The following is a 25,152-nucleotide window of genomic DNA, read 5'->3' on the forward strand; positions in this document are numbered from 1 at the left end:
ATGTTATAAATCTAGGAATAGTAAATGATGACTTTATTTTGGAAGATGAATATTCAAACAAAAAAAGACAATAAATCATCAAGCCTTTTTCTGTACTTAAAACACGCTTTAAAATAAATGCAAGTTGGTTTGTGTGTGTCTTATAATATGGCCAGTCTAAACGTTTATTATATCTTAATACATTGCTTTAGCAGTATTTTCAGTGGCTAAAACAGGCTAATAATGAGGGGCTGGGGGGAATCTCAATCTCAAATCACTCCATTCTATTTAAAATGAATTTAAACATAAATAATGATACAGAAGTGAGATGGCCCATAATTTTAAACTCATTCCATGTTATTTTTATTTTAGTTGACATTGTCACCAGTCAATTCAATTCTCATCAGCATACATCATCATCCTCCTCCTCCTCAGTGTTTTGTCTGATTGGAAAAATAGGCTGTATAAATTCAGATTATGCATGTAATGCAAGAATGAACAAAAAACAACTGATGCATTCATCTGTATACAGACAGCTCGTGCACACGTGCTTTAAGTTCTTTATGAAACTTGCTGAACTTCTACAAAAATATTAACAACTTTGTCAATTTAAAGTGCAGAATCTTACTTTGGCACATGAAATACTAAAAGAACATTCAAAGCCATTTAGTGACATTACCTCTTTCAAAGACGAACAATTAGTCAAGAAAAAAAAAAAAAAAAGGAGAAAAAAAAAAACATTCTTAAACAAAATGATCAGAGGCAATACAATTAAAAATAAAATAAAATAATATTTTTTAAAAATTAGCCTTAAACCAGTCTTTCATATATCAGATATTTCACACAGGGTTAGGCTCTCCATAACCGTACATGCCAAATGTGCATATTCTTTCAGTGCGCAGATCCAACTGCGGTTACGATGAACGGAGCAGGTTGCTGAGAACTTTGGGGGAGAAAAGAGTAAATTGTTATCTATAATTACATTTTCTTAAATTCATTTAAATCTTAAACCACACATCATATACAAATGCTATGCTGGCACTATCATGCTTACCTTGTGGATCAGACTGAGTACCACGGTTTTTGCCACTCTCTGGATCCTCCCCTATAAGAAAAGTTACTTTTTAGCCTATCCCATGAAACAATTTTGTTTATGGTATTTTGAAAATTCTGTTACAAAAGTTCTCTGTTAACCTTTTAAGTAGATTCATACGGTCTTTGTTACGTCAAGTACTGTATTATAGTTTCTTTTTTTATAGTTTCTTCTCTGTTAACACCATTCACACTTGGACAACACACTGCTAATGGTGATATTAGGCTTTTTCAACATTCTCTCAAACTCAAAAAACTCGACTCTGGTGGGACTCGAACCCACAACCTTTGAATCACTTCTCCAAGTGTAGCTTAGAAGTCCAATGCGCTATCCATTGCGCCACAGAGCCACCTGTTGAGGCCTCGAGGTCTTTTGTAATACAAGCAAAGCAGTTAAACTGCCTGCCACGTCATGCGCCCAACCCCCACTTCCTCTACAAGAGCTGCTGTGTTAGTTGAGCTAAATTAAACCATGTACTGAGGCTACCGAAAGCATTTATATATATAATTGTGGAACAAGATATTAAAAGGGGTCAAATACTTTGAGTAAAAAAAAAAAAAAAAAGTTAAAGTTTAACAGCTTATTTGTGAAGTTTTTATTTTTTTCCCTTTTCTTTTCGAACTGCTCAGATAAGCAAAAAAACTTAAAATCAAATCCAAACTAGTACTTGTATAAGGATTCAGAATCCTTCACTGGATAAGTGTTAAACTCACCTCCTTGTACTTTGAAACACAGTTTCTTTTTCTGATATGCAAAGTAACTTGAGGCAGCACCGAGCAGAGCAACACCCACAGAACTGAGAATGGCAGCCATGGCTCCGCCTGTGGGATAAATTTAAAGGGACAGAACACAAGAAAAGAGAAGGACAAGGGCTAGTTTCAAATTGTTTTAGGAGTACACAATAAGTGATTCATATTTAACTTTTTAAAGCTACATCAGTTATTAATTGGAGCTTGATGACAAAACTACAGAAACATGGGCATTTATCAGGAGGACAAACAGTAATGGTTTTTGCCACTAGGGGGTGCAACAGGAGTTTCCAATTCTCCACAGAACACTTGGCAAATGTTCCTGTACATAATGTTCTTCAACTAAACATTTGAGATACACAGATTACAGTATGCATTCAAAATCATCCAATTGCTAAATGATAATTTATTTAACTGTACTATGACAGAAAGAGAAAGGTTCATAATACTTTAAGTACATTGTGCAATTTTGATTACACTAGAAATTTAGTTGCGGAGTTGCTGTAATACCACTGTGTCAAGATATACGGTGTAAACATGCTGGGAGTTGCCTGCATACGCCCATTTTGTGTATGCGACCATGCAGGCAGGAGTTGACCTGACTAAATAGAGACTTCTAAACTAATTATTGAAGTTAACATCCTACAAAATAACGTAGTTTCAAATCTGAAGCTATGAAGAATTACCTCCCTAAACCTTAGGCAGCTAGACAAGATAAGAGGCAAATGCTAGCTGGCAGGCCAGTGTTCTTCACACATGCTCAATACATTCTCACCATGCCATTGTTGATGGAACTTACTCAGTGAGATATGCTGACACTAATGTTAAAGGCATCTATCATGAGAAACAAACTCATGCCAAGCCAACACTGAAATATTCAACAAATTAACAGAAGTACATGCTAAACCATATTCTTCCAATAAGATGAATGCATGCAATGTGGTAATGAATGCCTGCAACAATGCCATACAGGGGAAAAGAAAAACATTTTCAGTTCCCCAGTAAACCAGTAAGGGGGGGTTCATGTGCATGTGTGTGTGAATGAAAAAAGTCTAAATAACTCCTAACCACTAAAGAACCGTTTATGCAATGGAAAGTTTATAGAAAGGTTCTTTATGGAACCATTGATGCCAATAAAATAAAAACTACATTTTTAAGAGTTTCTTTATAAAGACTCTGTCTCTTTTTACCTGAAATATCAAAATCTATAATGTCAGAACAGGTATCTAGGGTGAAAAGCCATCCCTAAAGCACCTCTACTCTCTTTGAGAATTAGGAGGCATAATCCCAGCGTGTGCTTAAGGCAAGTTTCAGTTGAGACGCATGTCGCACACAGGCAAATATTTGACAATTTCAATCCTCTGGTACATTTGAGGTCAAGTATATCTAAAACCAAGTTTTAGCCAAGAGAATTGCGCTACAATGTTTCAACCTTAAATGTTCTTTTTTCAAGAAAATAGGTAATAAGATGGCTTCCATGAGCGGAGGGAAAAAGAAAGGAAGTAATGGAATGATCAACATGGCCTTGGGGTTAATTCCATAAAACCCACAGATGAGAAACACCTTCTCAAACCCATGCAAAACCAGTCACTCTGTTAGATCCATTTTTTTGCCAAAAAAGTGAATATACCCAATGTGTCAACACAGCAAGGAAGAAAGAACAAAAGACCAGAAGTCATAAAGGATGTCCTGAGGAAAAAGGAACTCACCCATCTTTTTATCTAAAAATAAATGTACAACTAGTATATTCTATATTTCATAGCCAGAATCATCATTTATTTGTACAACAGATACATTACAAGCAACTGTTATTGGCTCCCACCTACTGATTTATTACATACACTGCTGTTCAAAAGTTTGAGGTCAGTAAAAGCCATAATATTTAAAATGTTTTCATTTTAACATTTTAAAATGGAATTTATTCCTGTGTGCAAAGCTGAATGTCCAACAACTATTACTCCAGCATATCAGAATGATTTCTTAAGGATCATGATACTGAAGATCGATTTGACTCAAGAAACATTTCTTAACGCACACTGACCCCAAACTTTTGAATGGTAGTGTATAATCCTTACCAACATAAAAAGAAAACAGTCAAACTAGTCAGCAATAAAATGCAATTCATTCCTTAATGCCAGATTTGCTAGATCAATGTGATTAATTTTTATCACGACCAAATATGCATCTCATCCAAAAAACAAAAAAACACAAAAACATGAGCACCAAGAGCCCCAGCCTTAAAACAAAGTATAATTTGCAAACCATGTAAACAATGTTTAAAATAACTTCATCCCAAAACAAGCAAAGGAGGTTACTATACAAGACATTTAGAGCTCTGCCTTTTCCTCCGTTACATTCAGAAGTCCCTGAAACTGCTCTAGCAGGGGCTCTACTACTTGTAAAAACCGGGCAATCCAGACACTGAGGCCTTCCGGTATTTTAACGCCTAGCATCTTGATAAGTTGGAGCCACTTCTCGTTTAGATCTGCAACAACAACAGGCAATCGAAGCAGATATTTAGGGCACAGCCACTGGCAGAATGAAATCAGTCAAATCAATCAGTCTTCAGATATACTAAAAGGCACTGTATATGACTATTCACCACCCATTTACTACTCCAACACATAAGAAAACAATCACCTAGTGGAAAAACCTCAACATGTACTGCCCACAATAATTGTTTTTGTCTGTTGGACTGCCCTGTCATTATGAAAGAACAGTGTGACAGTCATCAGACTAGCACAGTTTCCATGGTCTCGCTCAATATTCAGGCCGAAACATTTTAGCTTTTGTGGTCTCATTTTGTGGACTCATTCTTGATTTAAAATAAATAAATACATAAATAATCTGAAACAGAGCACATGCTAACTCCACTGAAAAAGACGACATTGGAAAGTAAACAAAGCTTTAGTCAGGACAAACAACTAGAAGTGAAGAAAAGAGAGCATGAAAGAGCTGAAACAAAAGCACCACCCAGAGGCACTCAGTCATGTGAGCGTTTAAGAACAACTTTATATTTCAATGGAAAATTTATCCTTAGGTAAACTCCATAGCAACCTTCATTTTGTAGCCGACAGTTCCCCCCCCCCCCCCACCTGATAGATGGAACTTAAGTATTATTTAAATAAAATTTGTGAAAATAATATTTACCTTGAGGTTGTTCAGAGGCACCACCTAATGAGAAAATTACATTCAAATTAACACCCAGATGAAAATAATAATAATAAATAAATGAATCAGAGGGTATATATTTGGCATAAATATATGAAAAATAAATACCGCTATGATCATCAGAACCAGGGTCTGCTCCTCCCCCTTAAACCAAAACCAAAAACCAGTCAGATTCACTCACAGCACTTGACAGACAGTACTATACATTTAGTTACAAAACGCTACCAAGTTTAGGTAATTCTGTTATTTAAGTCACAGAAACCCCTATGGGGAACCCCAGGGAAGCATGATAAAATGTTGTAGGACTTCCACGGCCAACTCTACTGGTTATATTTTTAAGAAGAAAGAAGAGAGAGCGAGAAAAAGAAAAAAAAAATAGTATTCGCTAACTCATGGACAATGAAGAACATCTTTTAAATTAACATTTTTAAATTAGAAAAATCACTGCAAGTAGTTATTTTTATATAACATTTATTGGGAGATTTTTTTTATACAACTGAATTGGGTAACATCTATAATATATAATTTAACTCTGGATTTGATCCTCTGCTATGAACAGAGATGCAAACTTCAAATCGAAGACAACATACTAAATCAAGCTGAAAAACTGATTTAAAAGATTGTAAAACTTGACACAAACCTCCAATTCGGCCTTTATCGGGCACATATTCACCTCCCGCATTAACGTCATAAAGGTCTTTGTCATCAAAATTTCCACCACCTTAATGAAAAAATAAATGCAGAATTTCACAAGAATAGCGGTGTAATACACATAAGATTCTGAGTGGGTTGAGTAATCTTTCAGTCCCTTAAGGCATCTTTACACAGCCGATTTATGGCTGTTCTGAAGCGGGTCTGTACCTGCTCAGAATTCAGTGTAAAGACGCAATGCCGTGTTAAAGAAGACCTAAAATACGCCGGGTCTGACCCACCTCAGCCCCTAGTATCAAAGGCGAGTCTGATACTGTTCTGGTTCAGTGTAAATGAAAGCGAAATATAGCCGCTCTAAACCACGTCATTGTCATGACAACCAAAAGCATTCCAGTCAGCTCAGGCGGCGCGAGATTCAAGAAGCAAGAGACGAAACATATAACTTAGGGCAAATAATAAAAATAATGTCTTCCAACAAGGGGCATTGAAGTAAAAGAGTCCTGTGCTCACATCGTGAAGCAAACCACCAAAATAACAGCAGATAATCGTCGTGTGTCATCAATTGGCTTTCGCCGTTTCCTAGAGACTGTCGGATCAACGCGCTGCTACATTTCTCTCAGATAAGGTAAATGCTTAACACAACCGGCGTCACTTTGATTGTGTACTGTTATATTATATTCCAAAAATCATCTCCTTGAGGATCTCCCACACACGACGGTCTGTCTGGTGATCTGCTGCTGCCTGATACACGCAAATGCTAGCATCATTTGTTGTTTCTGTCTCTTTGAAAAAAAAAAAAAAAAAATGTTCGACCTCTTTTAATCCTGTTGTGAACTACCCGGTGTAATAATGAATAATTTTTTTGTTGCATCGTTCAATTTTTATTATGACAAACATCAAAGCGTGAGATATAGCACGCAGTTTACTAACTTGTTACTTTAAATGTTCGTATTTTTTTTTTATTTCGAGTTATATTTCATTGTTTATTATTTAATTTTTTTAAAATTAATTTTGTTAAAACTCTTAGTTTTGAAATACTTATGTTCAAAGCATTGTTTCCCGTGATTTTAATTCCTGTGTAAATGCGTTTATGCCGCTTCAGAACAGCATTAAACGTTCTGTGTAAATGCACATTTTTGTGGTATTATGCCGCTTCAGAGTTGGTTTCTGTGCCGCTTTTTCTGTGTAAAGATGCCTTTATTAGACTTTTTAAAGGGGTCATAAATTGAGAAATCAAATTTTCTTTGAGCTTTTGACATAAAACAGGTCATCATCGTACTACGAGAATATCCTGTAAGTTTCAGAACTGTTAGTCCAAAAACAGCTTTTATTAAAACCAATCCCAGATTACGACTCGTGGAGTGTGCCTCTTTATCATAGAGAGGTGAAAGACCGCCTCTGCAGAAGATGATCAACGCCTACTTCTACATCGCTACCACTGTAGCCCCGCACACTGATTCAAGCATGACAAGTAGTAGTAGGTAAATAACAGACATGTTTAATGCACCAAGCGATAAACATGCCTTTGAAAAGTGCAAAATGTTATGAAGTGCCAGGTTGCAGAAAAACACAGTAGCTGCATTGGATTTGCATATAGAGCCTGAAAAAACAAACAAACAAACAAAAAACGATGCTGTGCCTTCTATATACTTAGCTAATTCTATATGCAAAGATGTTAGCCAATCATAGCAGTGGGCGTTTACACTGAAGTCTCACAGGAGACACACCCCTTAAAACAGTTCAAATCAGAGGGCTAAAAATCAGTGTAGCAGGAAAAATGCATCATTTCTAAATAACAATGTTTGATGTAAAAAAAACAAAAAAAAAAAACATTATAAGTGACCTCTTTAAAGTGTTGATTTTCCAAAATCAAATGTAATGTTTTTTTTTGTTTGTTTGTTTGTTTAATAGACTGCTGCCTCTAGTATATTCCATTTTTTTTTTTTCCTTAAAAAAATAAAACAAAACAAAACACAAAAACATCAATAAGCAATTTAACCCCTGATAGACTTCACTGAATTTGAAAATGTGCGCATAATCCATAATTGTCATTAAAGACCCCAAAGTCAAAATTTCAGTTTGTGACCTTGTGTAAGAATGCTAGTTTAAAGTTTATTAATAAGCTAGCGTGTTTCTAAATGGCAACATAATTCTCATTTAGAAGATATGCATTTAAAATTTACATTTTTATTTTCTTGATTAAAAAAATAAATAAAAAAACAATGAGCTAAATAAAAATATGAGCTTCTCACTAGATTGTCTATCCAATCAAATTGGTAATTTGTGAACATATTTACTAATTCCTAGATAGTAATAAAACATGGCAAACTATATTATATATATGGAATAGGGAGCGAACCACACAGTGTAAATGTGTTTCCATTGGGGTAATGCGTCAACTCAAGGAAAACTGTGCTCATCAAGCCACCTCACTTGGACTTTAATATAGAAAATGTATGCATGTTCCCTGGCTGAGTACGGTATTTCATGTTTTATTAGTGTCATACATTATAATAAAACAATTACATAATTTAATGTGCAGCACTCCAGTTTTCTCTCTCATAAACAGTAAAATAGACCCAAGAATCACTATTACTTTTTTTGAGATATAAGGGTGGTGCAAGGCCCAAAGGGTGCAAACGAACATGTTGGCAGAAACATACCCGTTCCTCTCTCTCTGGGTGGAGTGACAGGTTTTTTGGTCACCTCATCTGTAAAAGTTGAAAGTGTATATATATATATATATAAAAGAAGAAGAAAACAAATAAGATATTTTGAATAATGTTTTTAGTTGTTTTTTTTTTTTTTTAAGAAAACCTATGACATGATTGGTTACTCATTGTATTGATAGCACCTTTAAAACAATCATAACAGAAAAAGTATTAGCATTTGTAATACAGTGGGTACGGAAAGTATTCAGACCCCCTTAAATTTTTCACTCTTTGTTATATTACAGCCATTTGCTAAAATCATTTAAGTTCATTTTTTCCCCCCTCAATGTACACGCAGCACCCCATATTGACAGAAAAACAGAATTGTTGACATTTTTGCAGATTTATTAAAAAAGAAAAACTGAAATATCACATGGTCCTTAGTATTCAGACCCTTTGCTGTGACAATCATATATTTAACTCAGGTGCTGTCCATTTCTTCTGATCATCCTTGAGATGGTTCTACACCTTCATTTGAGTCCAGCAGTGTTTGATTATACTGATTGGACTTGATTAGGAAAGCCACACACCTGTCTATATAAGACCTTACAGCTCACAGTGCATGTCAGAGCAAATGAGAATCATGAGGTCAAAGGAACTGCCTGAAGAGCTCAGAAACAGAATTGTGGCAAGGCACAGATCTGGCCAAGGTTACAAAAAAAAATTCTGCTGCACTTAAGCTTCCTAAGAGCACAGTGGCCTCCATAATCCTTAAATGGAAGATGTTTGGGACGACCAGAACCCTTCCTAGAGCTGGCCGTCCGGCCAAACTGAGCTATTGGGGGAGAAGAGCCTTGGTGAGAGAGGTAAAGAATAACCCAAAGATCACTGTGGCCGAGCTCCAGAGATGCAGTCGGGAGATGTGAGAAAGTTGTAGAAAGTCAACCATCACTGCAGCCCTCCACCAGTCGGGCTTTATGGCAGAGTGGCCTGAAGGAAGCCTCTCCTCAGTGCAAGACACATGAAAAAAACACCTGAAGGACTCGAAGATGGAGAGAAATAAGATTATCTGGTATGATGAGACCAAGATAGAACTTTTTGGCCTTAATTCTAAGCGGTATGTGTGGAGAAAACCAGGCACTGCTCATCACCTGTCCAATACAGTCCCAACAGTGAAGCATGGTGGTGGCAGCATCATGCTGTGGGGGTGTTTTTCAGCTGCAGGGACAGGACGACTGGTTGCAATCGAGGGAAAGATGAATGCGGCCAAGTACAGGGATATCCTGGACGAAAACCTTCTCCAGAGTGCTCAGGACCTCAGACTGGGCCGAAGGTTTACCTTCCAACAAGACAATGACCCTAAGCACACATCTAAAATAACGGAGGAGTGGCTTCACAACAACTCCGTGACTGTTCTTGAATGGCCCAGCCAGAGCCCTGACTTAAACCCAACTGAGCATCTCTGGAGAGACCTAAAAATGGCCACCAACGTTTACCATCCAGCCTGACAGAACTGGAGAGGATCTGCAAGGAGGAATGGCAGAGGATCCCCAAATCCAGGTGTGAAAAACTTGTTGCATCTTTCCCAAAAAGACTCATGGCTTTATTAGATCTAAATACTGAGCAAAGGGTCTGGATACTTAGGACCATGTGATATTTCAGTTTTTCTTTTATAATAAATCTGCAAAAATGTCATCAATTCTGTCTTTTTGTCAATATGGGGTGCTGTGTGTACATTAATGAGGAAAAAAATTAACTTAAATGATTTTAGCAAATGGCTGCAATATAACAAAGAGTGAAAAATTTAAGGGGGTCTGAATACTTTTCCGTACCCACTGTAGCGACGAATAGCAGAAAAGGAGCAAGTAAGTTGTAGCCTTACATTAATATTTAATCACATTAATGCCCAACATTTATTTTTTTGGGATAGGTCACACAAAATTGAATCGAATGATTACATTCTCATGTCACCCTAAACCTAAAGCCTATACAAAAAAAAATATCTGTGTTTTTGTCCACCTTATGAAAGTCAAATGATTCATGTTGTTTTGATGCCCTTTGACTTATTTTTTTTGTGTGTTGAAAGGAGCTCAGAGGTTTGGAATGACATGAGCATCAAAATAATAAAAAATATTGGGTGAACCTTCTCTGTTGTGTTAAAAGCAAAAAACAGTTGTCAGATATCTACTGACTATCTATGAATACAGTGCACCTCAAACATAAACTGCAAGCAGGATTGCAATATTTAATTAAATCAATAAATGATATTGAAAAAAAAAAAAAAAAAAAAAAGGTTGTACACAAGACAAAAACTACAAAGAAACTACAAAGTTCTCAAGAGAAAGCAACAAACATTAATTTTTACCTGGACCAAATGCATCGATGAGATCAAGATCACCTGATAATAATGAAATCATCATGTTAATTTGTAGGTCGATTACTATACAAAAATAACCGATTTAGAAACATAATTAACCTACAATGACGTGTGTGTGAGTGCACACATGTATATTTTACCTCCAGAAGGTTTCTTTTTATCTGCAAATACACAAAAATGAACAATACATTGTATTAATGCACTCATTTACAAACAAGTAATAAATAAACTTAAATTAGGTCAAACAAAATTCACTATATGGGTCAGTTAAACAAACACTACTACATAATATGGTAACACTTTATTTTTACTGTGTCATTGTTACAAACTTTACATGTACTTACTATAGTAACAATAAATTACGTGTAATTGCGTCAACCCTAAACCAAACTATAATCCTGACACTATTAGTACATGTTATTAATTAATATTACTATAACAAGGACACCTCAGTGGAGCTCTACCTTTTTAACTTCAAGGCTCCACAACAATATTTGAAGACCCCACCACCACAAAATTTCTACCTAATAAAATATTTTAAAGCTTGGTATAGCTAGAAAGATGTATAATACTGTATGTAGGGGAGAGCGGGGCACTTTCTCACTTTGACTTTCTCAGTTTGTGTAAATTCACTTGGGGTTCAGAGTATTATTAATTTCACACATGTCCAGTACAATTACATGGTTTTGTTTCATTAATACAGTGTATACTTTTTTCTTGATTTACCCCAAAAGAATGGAAGTAAAATGTGACAACATGCCCCATACAGCAGCTTAAAATGTTATCTGATCTAATCAAAAGACAAAAAAAACATATACACACAAGACAAACTAAAATATTTTGTCAATAAAATACATTTAACTTTCATATAAAATTAGATTTTTTAATAATTAAAAATAAACTTTTTTTGCATTTTACAACAAAAACTGCAAAACACAGCAATACAGCATAGTTCAAAACATAATAATTAATTTCTGAACATTAAATCTCATCCATTTTCTCATGGTTTATTTAAAGTATAGAATAGAATAGCATAGTTCTAATAAGGGCATATTGTAACGCAGTGTTACAATGTGCTCCACCTGCGCAACTGTGATTTAAACCCGGCTAGTGTCTTCTGCTGGTTAGATCAGCATTAAAGAACTATATCAACTGTTAAATAACAGATATAAGATAAGATTACAATAACATCAGATCTGTCTAGTTTTAAATAAACACACACACACAAACAAAAAAAAAACAAAAAAAGAGATGGAAAATTAAGTAAGAAATTTACTTTTGCTATGGTTAAATGATATCTTCCAAAGATTTTATAATTTTGGAGTAATTTTTTTTCTCGATATAGTGTTGACATGGCAACTAGTAAATACACCAAGTTTCGTCATGCTGGCATGTGTGGAAAGTTGTAAAGGATTAGTTCACTTTCATATAAAATTTTCCTGATAATTTACTTACCCCCATGTCATCCAAAATGTTCATGTCTTTCTTTCTTCAGTTGAAAAGAAATTTTTGACTGGTATGTCTGGTATCGTTTAAAGCTGCACTGAAACTGTAATCCTGGAATGTTTTCATCAAAAACCTTAATTTATTTTCGACTGAAGAAAGAAGGACATGGACATCTTGGATGACATGGGGGTGAGATAATCATCAGGAAAATTTTATTTGAAAGTGAACTAATCCTGTAAATCATGTGTGTTACAACTAGCCCCGCGTTACTTTGTGCCCTGCGCTTCCCTATATTCAAAATATCTTGATTTTTAGTTAAATAATATTAAGTCATCTTGAGGCCCACTGTTTGAGAATTACCATCTTAAAATTAAGTGTAATCCATGAACTTTATACATAAATACCCAGCATAATGATTTCTTACCATTTCCTGGTTTGGGGGTAACCACAGCAGGTTTTTTCGGATCTGTGTACAATAAACAATGGTCATTAATAGATATTTTACTTTAAGGTAATTTAATTTCAGTAATTGAAAAGAAATGGCCACACCACATGGAATGGTGGAATTTGAATTAGCATGACAAAGGAATTTACTGAATTCAAATTCAAAGAAATTCAACCATCATACAGCAATGGAATTTGAATAGTCACATTTTTTCATAAAATATGATTTTTATTCTTTGAGTAACTGTGCCTTTTAATTCCCCAATATGTAAAATGCAGTTTTTCCGACATATTTCACTCAAGTTAAAAACTTCAAATCCCCAAAGGTGGTGTTCATTTTTGCTATGCAGAACCACAAAATATTCATCAAATTGCCACACAAACACACATTGATAAATTGTTAGTTTAATCAATATGGTGATCATCATACATTCAGTAGGTTAACTTTATTAAAAACTAATGCAAAATTAAATATTATTATTATTATTATTATTATTATTAACATACGTAGTTAACGTCCAGTACAAAAATATTTATAACCATGTCTTTAAAAAAAAAAAAAAGTAATAATAATAATAATAAATAGCCCACTCAGTCTTACCTATATCCAAGGCATCTAACAGATCCAAATCTAGAAGAGCAAGACAAAACTATATATTAGGTGAAACTCATGTTAAATAAGTCACTCTACATATGCTGCAATGTGCCTAAAATAGTCCATACGACTATATCATAATATGCTCAAACATTTCAATTTTTTTTTTTTCAAAAAAAAAAGTTACTTATTACCTGGATTTGAGTTTTTTGGTGGGGCTGGTTTCACCGTTGGCTTTGCAGGAGCTTAAGATCATAATATTGTTAATTGTTTGAAAATACAATATAAATGACATAACAGAATAGTTAACACACAAACAAGGATGGGAATATGATATTCCACTTTTGATTAAAAAAAAATATAGAATAATATCACTTTATACAGGGTTTGACAGTAAGGACTGCTGATGGGCCGGGGTGTACACACCGGTAGGTGTCAGTATAAGTAAGTGTAACATTGACCAGCACAAGATAAACCAAAACTTAAAACAGTTGAGGAAGAACCAATGGTGGTATATTTGCTATTTGTTTGTGAGTTAGATAGTAGCAAAAACAAAAACAAGTAATTAGAGTCTGATATTGATTTAAATACATATAGATAGGCTTATCATTTAATATGTGGTTAGTGGCTCATCTATATGGCTTTATTACTTGACAATAAATTTTATGGAATTATCTAATAAGAAATAAAACGATTGTTTTACAGTGTTAACATGCATTCCTTCTGGAGATGCCTGAATGTTTGTTAAAGTATTTGACTTGCCGTAGGCACATTATAATAGACATCCAGTAGGGCTGCAAGATACTGGGAAAATATGCAATATATTTCTTGCGATATAACATTTCCCTAGCGAAATGCAAATTTTATTAGCCATTTAAAAAAAAAAAAAAATGTATATATGTAAAAAGGTAATAGATATTCTTCTGATCTAATTAAATCTAATTCAGGCAACAACAACAAAAAAAAAAACGTCAAGGTGCAAAGTATAGTCATATTAACCTAAATCTTAATCTTATTTTTGTTATTTTAATTTATCTACAAACAATAGGACAAATACAACAGGATAAAGTCAGAAACAATACAGAAACTGAATGATCAAATGTAAATCTAAAACCTTGCATAGTCTTCACATTAATTAAACATACATTGATTCATAATAAAGCTGATTCAAGTGCAGTGAGTGAATTTCTCTTTATCTTTTGTTGTTTGACAGACAGCAGCAGGTTTACTGTATTAGGCTACTGTTCCTTTAAAGGCCCACTGAAGACTATTGGAACGCGCAGCATTATTCAGTGTTGACGTAATTTCAACAAACAGGAAGACAGGGCGATATCCCCTGCCCCGCCCCCTTTTTTTTAAATAGCCAATAGCGTTTTGTTTATGTTACAGCTCGGCCAGAGCCAATAGACTAGATTAGATTAGAACCTCAGTTTCCTTCTAATCTCTAACCGTTTCTCCTCCTAATGTCCTTTTTATCGCTTACATACAGCATTCTGAGCAGAATTCAAATGAGTCCGATACCTTTTGTGGTCCGTGCCGACTCGCACATACAATCCGCTCTGTGCATGTCTCTGGACCGGAGCAGACTGCTCGCGTTACGGTGGTTCTTGCAACAATAGCGTGAAACGGACTTCATTCACGTCAATGGAAAGCATATTTACACTGTCTGAATCAATCCCTATTCTCTATAAAGTGCACTATGTGCCATTCACCATGTAGAAACTAGTAAACGTGTGAGCAAATGACTGATTTCAGCCGAGGCTTCAGCATCTGCAAGAGTGTAGGAGGGGGCGGGACTTCAGATTCTAGAGAGCATTCGATTGGACTGAAGATTTGATGAGAAACTGAAGTGCGATGTTATGTCGTGAAAATCCGTGATCCATTTTAGCAGAAGTGAGAGACTAAGTTTTGAATGCTGTCTCCTGAATGCAAATTTTGTCATTGTTTTGGAACACAAAACAATGAAGGCAACCTGAAGGCTAACATTCGTACTAAAAGCTAAAAAAACTTACATTTTGATTTGGGGACTTTAAGACCTAATGCACAGCCACGGAGACTCGGCTTGTGCGCGGGCTTTGGTGTGTGTGAGATGAGACAGCAGACAGTGCGAGACCACAAGGAGTTGTTTTCCGCAACTTATTGGAGTTAACTCTTTTTAACATCATGTAAGTAACAGTCGTGTGCCCAGTCTATTCACTGCTATATGCGTTGACCTAAAACTTTGACTTTTCACGTAGCTTATTAAAATCATTCATATAGCCCATCACATGCAGTTGCGATATGCATATTGCGATATGTACATTTGTGGTCTATCTATATATCGTGCAGCCCTATCCAGTTTAATATAGTATCAAAAGACCTACATTACTCTTTATTGTGAAGAGCCAGTGTCAAGGCACAGGACACTTCTGAATGGTTGATTTTCATAATGCATCTTTTCTCTAATTCTAGTTTGCAATGAAATACCCGATCGGTAGGGCTGAGACAATACATCAATTCGCAATGCAAAGAATCTGGAGTGAATCTGGTGACTGATATTTTTCAAGTACACCTGTCTGATTGGGCCGGTGCGACACGTGCAATCTGAGCCCTATATATATTATAACTATTTAAGATAAAAAAAAAAATAAAAAAAAATAGACAAACATAAAAAGGGCAGTAAATACAGAGTGCTCTTTACTTACGCTTATCATCATCAAAATCAAGGGCATCAGCGAGGCTCAAGTCTGCAAGAAAAACAGTTGTTATTTTAATAATTTGTTCAAACTGAAAACCATCTCTAGAGGTTTTAGGGCCAGTTTAAGCCCATTCAAAACTCAAGTTTAAAATCTAATATTTTAACTGAAACTAAAATGTGCATGTCTAGAAAACTGGCCGAATGCTGCAAATAAACTTGCCAATAGAGGATATATCCAGCTAATAGAACTCATTTGATTCACTAAGGCAATGTATATTATATCTCAGCAATAGACAGTCACTCCAAATTAGGGCTGCAACGATTAATCGCGATTAATCGTTTGCAAAATAAAAGTCTGTGTTTACGTAATATACATGTGTGTGTTCTGTGTATAATAATTATGTATATATAAATACACACACATACAGGTATAAAGTTTAGAAATATATGCATGTATTATAAATATATATATTTATATATATTTTATATTACATATAAACAAATATTTTATATATAAATATAACATTTTAAATATATACATGACTATGTGTGTATTTATATATACATAATTATTATGCACAGAACACACACATATATATAACGTAAACACAGACTTTTATTTTGCAAACGATTAATCAGCCCTACTCCAAATACAGCAAAACAGTCATTAAAATAACTGCCTATAAATGCCTAATGAAATTTCAGAAAGAGTTCATAAGCTTTTCAGATTGTTAAATTTGATCAAATGGAAACCAATTAGCCAGATTCGAGTTGACTTGTGCAATTTACATGACGGCTCCACATCTCAGTACAAAACCCAAATTAATGATGCACATCAAACTCAAGTCAAGTTAGTTAAGGTAATTGTTTTGTTTTTATGAAACCATTTCCAAATATAAAGACTATTAGCACTGCAGGAAGTCATTTTAAAGTGTTTCAAGTTAGTAACAAGACAGCCGTCATATTACAGAAAGTATCTAATGCCTTTCCTCCAGCAAAATTACTCTTGTATGACCCACAAATAGGAAGACTCAAAAAACTAAAACTATCTGTGTGTGAGAAAAAGAAATCACCAACTAAAAATAAACCAGTCTCGTTCCTAGAGGGTATGAACGTTGGGTAAGGCGTTGACTGAGCTAAATGACTGGAATTTGACAGTTCTCTTTGACATCATAACCCCACCCAACTATATACTGTATTGTATTCTATAAACTATTGTGTGTTGTACTGGATTCACATTGTGAACAAACCCTCCCACCTCTTAGGATGGCATACACAGCAAAACTAAACATTAATTTTTGTATATGAAAAAGGATGTACACTACACAACACGTGATGGTGAGCCTGCGTGTGTGTCTGCCACACGAAACACCCTAGCAGAAGCCGCATCCTGTGCCTTATGTTGCCAAGGCGATGTATTGTTTTTATTATGGTCTTTGCATAACCGATGATGATGACTGGTGGTTGAGTCAGAACTCAAACCAGAGCGATCCTTTCATCTGAGTAGATGTTCATGCATTTTTGAATGCAAACTACATTTAGAGTTCAGGAAAAGTGAAGATTCAGGCAAACTTGAGTTATGCAGGTATTAGATATATGACTTTATTTTAATTTGTGCATGTCTGATTTTCCTTATGATGTTATTCTGGTACTTTTCATGCTGATCTTGGAGTATTCAACTATTAAAACCAGATGTTGAAATTAATATTAGATCATTCCAATCTAGAATAAAAGGAGTGTGCCTGTTGATTAATGGGCTCAATGAAGCAACAATACCACAGGAAGTGTGGGTCAACATCATGGGATCAAGTATATTTAGAACATTGTGTTCAAGGCAACTTGACTGCTGAAAATGTAGTTCAGAGCAAAATTTGCTGTGGTTGAAGGATTTCTTTTTTTTTTCTTTCAGTGACCTTAAAAGTCTAACTACCAGGGGATGTTATGAGTTGCTACTGGCTTGCAGCTATAGGAGATGTCACCAACAAGTGTGGTTTTAAGTGGTTCTTTTTATCTTTTATCATTAGCAATGTCAAGAATACAATTATTGCCATTCATAAGCCTGCAAAAAAACATTAAACATGTAACAGCATTAAATAGCATGAATCTGCCAGTATCAAGCTCTGTTAATTTATGATTTACTGTATTTAAAGTTTAAACAGAAAACTTAAATTACATTACGGTGTACTTTCCATAAGGTTTGTTTTATTATTTTTTGTTATAATTGAAAGGGTTATTTTTTTGCTGCTCTGTGAGGAACAATTACAGTCAAACAATTCAAATTAACATGTAAACTCTGTTTCATTGCGTTTGCCGCTAAATTCAGTGACTTAAAAACAACTGAAGTTGGGAATAAGGAATTAAAATTAGTAAAACCAATCTCAGCTTCTGTAGCTCGGTTTAATTTTAGCTTTTGGAAGTACTTTTAAAAGTATTATGTGATCTTAGCAGGCTAGCTTCGTCCTCTTGCCATTTTTCCCCATAAGCTGGTGAGTCATGCTACTTTTATGTAGGAAAAATTCACCATGTACCAACTCCTTGGCACTTCAAAAACATTCTCGTATGGCATCAGCGTAAATAAATGCGTAGACAACTACTTTTAACTCTACTTCGCTTCAACTTCAATTCAAGAAAGATTTAAACAAGCGACGACGTCGTTTATATTCAGCAGGACGTGTAAACAAAGCAAAAAAGTGACCACTCTGTTCCCGTTGTTATTTTAGGGATGATATAGCCTACGTCCCGGTGCAGGAAATGTTACGAGCGCTGTTACCAAAACTAAATGTCAAGTTTAGATAGAAAACCATACCTTGTGCTCTTGTTGCCGCAAGACTTGCCAGAATAAGTAAAATCCACGTGTATGAAGTCATGTTGCTGTGTAAAGATGTAGCCTAAGATTAAAAGGAACCTCGTACAATGTTTTAATTCTCAAACATACGACCGCTTTACAAGCCTTGAAACGTGCTAAACCTACAAGTTCTGGAAAGGAACGCTAAGGAGTAACAAGTTACCCACCCCTCTGAGTAATCTAAGCGTAAACCAATTGCTATTCTACAGTGCAGCTATCTATGTAGTCTGTAGTGATGATTCTAAACAGTGCAGGAAGAATACACGCCTCGACACGCCCTACCTGAGCTGGTTTGAGCGCGTGAGTGCTGGCTTTTGTACAAAGTATCACGGCCAGAACATACTTTATTATGGAACATTTGGAATATAGATTTTTCGCATATGCGTAGGGGCCTGGGATATTGTTGTTTTTATAAGCAAGCAAGCCACATTACAAATGAATAAAAACTTGGGGTAAAAAACAATTTGTAAAACAATTTGCTAAATTGTTACACGTTTATGGTTTCTGCCACAGAATTGAACACAAGCATTTACCTACAATAGGCTAGCTAACAGGCTAACAGCCCATTTTAAGTTTTATTTATTGCTAAAACATCATTGGATGTGCACGTGCCTCAGTTTGGGTGTGCTTCCAATTTAATTCATTTTCAGCATGACGCTCTCTTGTACAGAAAATAGACTGCTTGCGCCATCTAGTGTTAAACGAAGGCGCTGCAACAACAAAAGCGCAGGCAGATCTACAGCATGAATTAAGTACAATGACATATATTTCATCCTCTGAGAATCACCCTGGCTTATCAGATAGGCTACATAACCTCAGTAGTGCAGTTGGGAATAAAGTTAAAATAAAAAAAAACAGCCTATGTGATATCGTCTTTGTCGATGGCTTGGTGACAATACAATTCAAGGACACCTCATTTGTAGGACAAAAACCCTTAGAGCAACAGATTTTTTCAAAACCTAAGATTTGCTTTTGAAAACACTTTTTTTTGGAACGCAACCGACTAAATAGGCTATAAAAATGTATATTTGATATAATATTGTTTACATATGCCTATATATAAATTCGAATGGTGATTTTTTTTAAACATTTAACATTTGATTTAATTAACATAGTCTATATTTTGAGCGAGCAGTACTATTGGATGATGGGTATCCTGAAGGGACCTCAGAGTATTGTGCCCCCTTGCGCAAATGGTGTGAGAGATCACCAATGGATGAGGCAGCGCTCTTTCGCGTGTCATGTTTTTGAAGAGCCACGCGTTTCACTCTAGGTTCCCCACTCGGCACGCACCAATGCAGATACGGACCGGATCGGACGCTGCTGGCGCCTGAACGTGTATCCATCTTCATTGCGCTCACGGTGCTTTTCTCCAGCTCGCCGGTATCATGCAGTCTTTAATATCCCCAGTCACCAAAGCAATACTGGTTGCACTGTTTATTTTTGCGATCCTGCTCATTTTGTACGTGATATTATGGTATATATGTCGAGATGTGGATTGTGATCACGGAATTTGATTGACATTATTGGATGCGTCTTTAAGGACATGCACCGGGTGTCCCAGCATTGGCACTGATCAACAAGGGAGCAAAGGGTGACTCTGGTAAGTGCCCTGTGACTAACACCTTTAACTCCAGGAATGAGATTTAGGAGTGGACAGCAGTGATTCGGTAGATATTATTTTAATATACGCTACAGACATAGACTGAGGTGTCCTTTTCCACTAACGTGTTGCGCTTCACTGGCTGTCGGTAACCACTGCAAAGACCTGCTTTCCTTCCACCTGTTAATGTGGACGCAACAATTCAACTAATTTCACATGTCCAATTTTTAGCTTTAAAACTAATCTGAAATCGGGGAATCAAGGAGGAACCGCATCATATTCAATCCATCGTTTAAATTGAATTCAGTTGACTTAGCTGCCATTTATGATAAACGAACTTTTCTCAATTAGTAGTAAATATACAAAAGACTAGATCACCTTTCATGAATTCAGTTTTCTTTCCCAAATAGACAGAGAGCAGATAGCCTACTGCCGCGCTGTGAGCGAAAAATACCAATAAAAGTTGGCACAGATATGATATCAAGGGCTTTCAATTGTTTTTAAGCATGACTGCCTTCTGCTTAGTGTTTGTACAGTTTATAGCCTGTCTCTCACTTTGTCTGTTGTAGATTTCAGATACACTAAAGCAAATGTCTTACACCAGTTAATCGCACTGGAAGTTTATGGAATACTATGGCAAGCCTATTTAACATTTATTCCTTTAAATTAAATAGTATCTATTTTTGTTAATCTACTATAGTGGTTCCCAAACTGGGGTACACGTACCCCTGGGGGTATGTAAGGGTGACAGAGGGGGTACGCAAACAAAATGCCGAATTTTGCCATTCATTTAATTATTCCCTACCTTAAAGGGATAGTTCACCAAAAAAATGAAAATTTGATGTTTATCTGCTCTGCATCCAAGATGTAGGTGACTTTGTTTCTTGACACAAATGATGATTTTTAACTCCAATCGTTGCTGTCTGTCAGACGTATAATGCATGTCAATAGGAACTCCATCCATAAGAGTTTAAAAAAAACATGCACAGACAAATCCTAATTAAACCCTGCGGCTCGTGACGACACATTGATGTCCTTAAACATGAAACGATCGGTTTGTGCGAGAAAACTAACAGTATTTATATTATTTTTTACCTCTAAAACACCACTATGTCCAACTCAGTTCAGCATCCGTTTTTTCTTGCACAAACTGATTGTTTCGTGTCTTAGGACATCAAAGTGTCGTCACAAGCCGCAGGGTTTAATTTGGATTTGTCTGTGCATGTTTTTTTTTTTTTCTTTTAATCTTATAGATGGAGTCCCATCTATAAGAGTCAAAAAAACACACACAAACAGTTCTGCCTGAGCAAATCGTGCTACATTACTGCCGTTCTAGACAAATGTACCTGCAGATTTAGCACTTACTAGCATGAAGAACAAATAGCCTGGCACAAAAGGTGCATAAATATCAATTTAGATTCAAACTCTTGATACAAAACATAGCCTACCTTTTGTGAGTTCTTGTTTTTAATGTTGGTAATATTATTATACGAGCAAGAATGCAAATCCAAATATCCACACAACAGTTCAACAAAGGGTAATATTAAGTGATGTTCTTCACAGTATTGTCAGTATTTGCTCTATTTTGCAATGAAAGCAACAGCAGAATTTCAACACAGCCGTGTTTCGAGAACGAATCGTTTGTGAGTCATGATTCAATGATTCATTCATTAATACAGCCACTTACTACGTTGAATGAATGACTTGATGTCTCACGCATTAAGACAGTGACTTACCGCCATCTACTGGTGGTTTTAGAATTTAAAATAATCACTTTTCATGTTTTTAGTATTGCAAATTTCTCTATTGAACATTTTTTTTTTTATTTATTTAAAACATTATTAAAGGAACACTCCACCTTTTTTGAAAATAGGCTCATTTTCCAACTCCCCTAGAGTTTTCGAATCCATTCAGCCGATCTCTGGTTCTGGCGGTACCACTTTTAGCATAGTTCATTGAATCTGATTAGACCGTTAGCATCGCGCTTAAAAATCACCAAAGAGTTTCGATATTTTTCCTATTTACAACTTGACTCTTCTGTAGTTAAATCGTGTACTAAGACCAACGGAAAATCAAAAGTTGTGATTTTCTAGGCTGATATGGCTAGGAACTATACTCTCATTCCGGCGTAATAATCAAGGAACTTTGCTGCCGTATCATGGCTGCAGCAGGCGCAATGATATTACGCAGCGTCTCTCACAAACGTCTCCATGGTTGCAAGGCACGTTCCCTGTGCAAGCAGGGGCTCACGGGCGCTGCGTAATATCATTGCACTGCTGCAGCCATGATACGGCAGCAAAGTTCCTTGATTATTACGCCTGAATGAGAGTATAGTTCCTAGCCATATCAGCCTAGAAAATCACAACTTTTTATTTTCCGTCGGTCTTAGTACACGATTTAACTACAGAAGAGTCAAGTTTTAAATAGGAAAAATATTGAATCTCTTTGGTCATTTTTAAGCGTGATGCTAACGGTCTAATCAGATTCAATTAACTATGCTAAGCTATGCTAAAAGTGGTACCGCCAGAACCGGAGATCGGCTGAATGGATTCGAAAACGGTAAATCTCAACTGTTTAACTCTAGGGGAGTTGGAAAATGAGCCTATTTTCAAAAAAAGTGGAGTGTTCCTTTAATGATGTAAAGGTATTCATAAAGATAAAAAAAAATGCACTAGAAAGTCAATTTAGGTGGCAAATATTGTCCCTTAATGGACAGTTTACACTCTAAGTGGAAGAGAGATAAGCAGATCAGATAGTGGATCAGTGGTTTGGGAACCACTGATCCACTATATTTGTCTGAGTAACCAATATTAACAAATTTCTTTTATTTCATTCATAACATTCAACAGATACTAATATTTATTCCTATAATCACTATAGAGCTATCTAGTCAAATAGTCATTACATAGCCTATTCTTTACATGATAGCTTATTCCATAACATAATAGCAACATGTCTATTGTTAGTGGCAACAAACTGTGTAAAATAACATGGGTATTACAACGTAAACATGGTTTACGAGAACACATCATGTGTCCTCGTAAACCAAATTGCTTAAAAAAACATACTAAAATGTGTTTTTTTGAAATTCAAAAAATGCAGACAGTTTCCTGTGATGTACACTTTGTATAAAAACCATTACGTCTATTGAGAGTCCCCGTAAACCATATATACAAGTGTGTGTGTGTGTGTGTGTGTGTGTGTGTGTGTGTGTGTGTGTGTGTGTGTGTGTATTCACAGAATAGAATGAATTTCAGTTGTTCCTGCTACCTAACTACTCATTTTTTTCTAGTAGCCTACCTTTAGGCCTAACTCTATAGTCACTTGTATCTATTTCCGCTATACCTACTAGAGATTTATTTACTGGAATTTATTTATGAGACACTGCCTGTCACTAGTAACAAAATACACCTATAGTATGTACCATCTGCTGAATAGTTAGAAACATTAAAATAGACTATTTGGGTTTATAAATGTTAAATAAATGCACAATAAATGTTAAATCGGCTTGCCATATAAACCTGTGGTACGCCTGTTGTGCGCTTGGGATGCGAGAGCATTTGGAATTTGGTTCCTTCATCCGTTCGTTATTCAGAGATTCTACAGCTTCAGGTGTCTTTATATTTAATCGTTTTTAGTCACAAATGTATAACTTATAAGCAGCGTGCATATTTCTGCAATGCTTTAATGCGTTATCTTTTCCACTGCTTAGAGTATATAGATTTATCTATTTCTTCTTTTGTAAACCGGCTACAATTTCACACCACGAGCATAGTGACTCACCGATTAAATACTCCACTCTGAACGTGAGAAGAATCTCAAGTGTCAGCACAGTCACCATAGCGCATCATGAGCGCGTCCAACTGCCAAATTGCCCTCGAACCGAGGCCACCTACTGCAAGTGAGCTTGAGAAAGAACCGCTAGACCCAGATCAATGGCACTGAGGTGAACTCAAAGAGTCGCCTACATTTCCTATCTGAAGGACAAATAGAGGGCAGATTAGTTGCAGTTAACTCAGATTTCATTGTTTTTGTTGTAGATGTCTCAAGATGTTGAAGCTGTTCAGCTGAATATAAAATCATTAGACTTGAATAAAAAATAAGAATAGTAAAAATAATGTAAGAGATGTATTTAGGTGATGTGTGATAAAGGTGTGCAAGAGAGAGACAATAGATGTTAAGAAGTCATTTACAATGACATTCACAATTCATTACAAAATGACCACATTTATATCTCAGCACTGACTGTACATACCCATTAGTGCATTGCTGCTGTCAAATATGCCATATCACACAGTCTACATAAATATGGAAAACAGAAATATAAAACATATAAGCATATAATATAATAATATATAATAATATTTAGCAGTTTAAAGCTGAGAGGTGATATTAAATAAATAAGTCATAATTGATACATTAGTAATGTAAGCAAAAATAAAACATGGTCCTATTTTGTTGTCTATCATCTCTTCATCTCTCTTCACAAGACTTAATAAACCACTCATTCATTCATTCATTCATTCATTCATGTGGACTTGATTTCCAACACCTTTGTGACCTTTCTGGATCTTTTAAGTTTTGGTTACCTGACTTTTAATCAAGGGACAGAAACGTCTCAGGTTATCTTTTTTCTTTCTTGTTTTGAAGAACCTAAGATTAAATCTTATGGGTTTGGAACAATATTAGAGTGAGTAAATGATGACAGAGTTTTATTTTTTGGGTGAACTATCCCTATAACCCATATTTTGAATTATATTGGCTTTACATGAAGAACAAATTTCATTTATATGATTTTATGACTGTACATATAAACACACATACATAGAGCAAATCACAGTAAACATAAACTCAAATGTGCTCATTTCAAT

General features: G+C 35.5%; 1 protein-coding gene and 1 non-coding gene across 3 annotated transcripts; both read right to left on the bottom strand.

Annotated features, from left to right (window-relative positions):
• Positions 1–23: 23 nt before the first annotated feature.
• On the bottom strand, positions 24–18,958 carry cd99 (CD99 molecule). 2 transcript variants are annotated; one of them, XM_067402742.1, is made up of 14 exons: positions 18,640–18,952; positions 15,841–15,882; positions 13,351–13,401; positions 13,163–13,192; positions 12,542–12,583; positions 10,812–10,832; positions 10,660–10,692; positions 8,307–8,354; positions 5,633–5,713; positions 5,101–5,136; positions 4,972–4,995; positions 1,786–1,893; positions 1,034–1,084; positions 24–922 (listed from the first exon to the last, which is right to left on the bottom strand). In XM_067402742.1, exons 1-14 carry the CDS (start codon positions 18,698–18,700, stop codon positions 894–896), a joined length of 657 nt encoding a protein of 218 aa, XP_067258843.1. In that variant the 5' UTR covers positions 18,701–18,952; the 3' UTR covers positions 24–893. The 2 variants fall into 2 exon arrangements, with proteins under 2 accessions (XP_067258843.1, XP_067258844.1); XM_067402743.1 differs by lacking the exons at positions 24–922; positions 1,034–1,084; positions 1,786–1,893 and adding an exon at positions 3,294–4,306 and having other exon boundaries at positions 18,640–18,958.
• On the bottom strand, positions 1,330–1,421 carry trnar-ucu (transfer RNA arginine (anticodon UCU)). Its single transcript is given in 2 exon segments — positions 1,330–1,365; positions 1,385–1,421. It is a non-coding gene; the product is annotated as a tRNA-Arg (tRNA).
• Positions 18,959–25,152: the final 6,194 nt, after the last annotated feature.

The sequence above is a fragment of the Chanodichthys erythropterus genome, chromosome 12 (assembly GCF_024489055.1).
Source record: "Chanodichthys erythropterus isolate Z2021 chromosome 12, ASM2448905v1, whole genome shotgun sequence".
Classification (NCBI taxonomy): Eukaryota; Metazoa; Chordata; class Actinopteri; order Cypriniformes; family Xenocyprididae; genus Chanodichthys; species Chanodichthys erythropterus.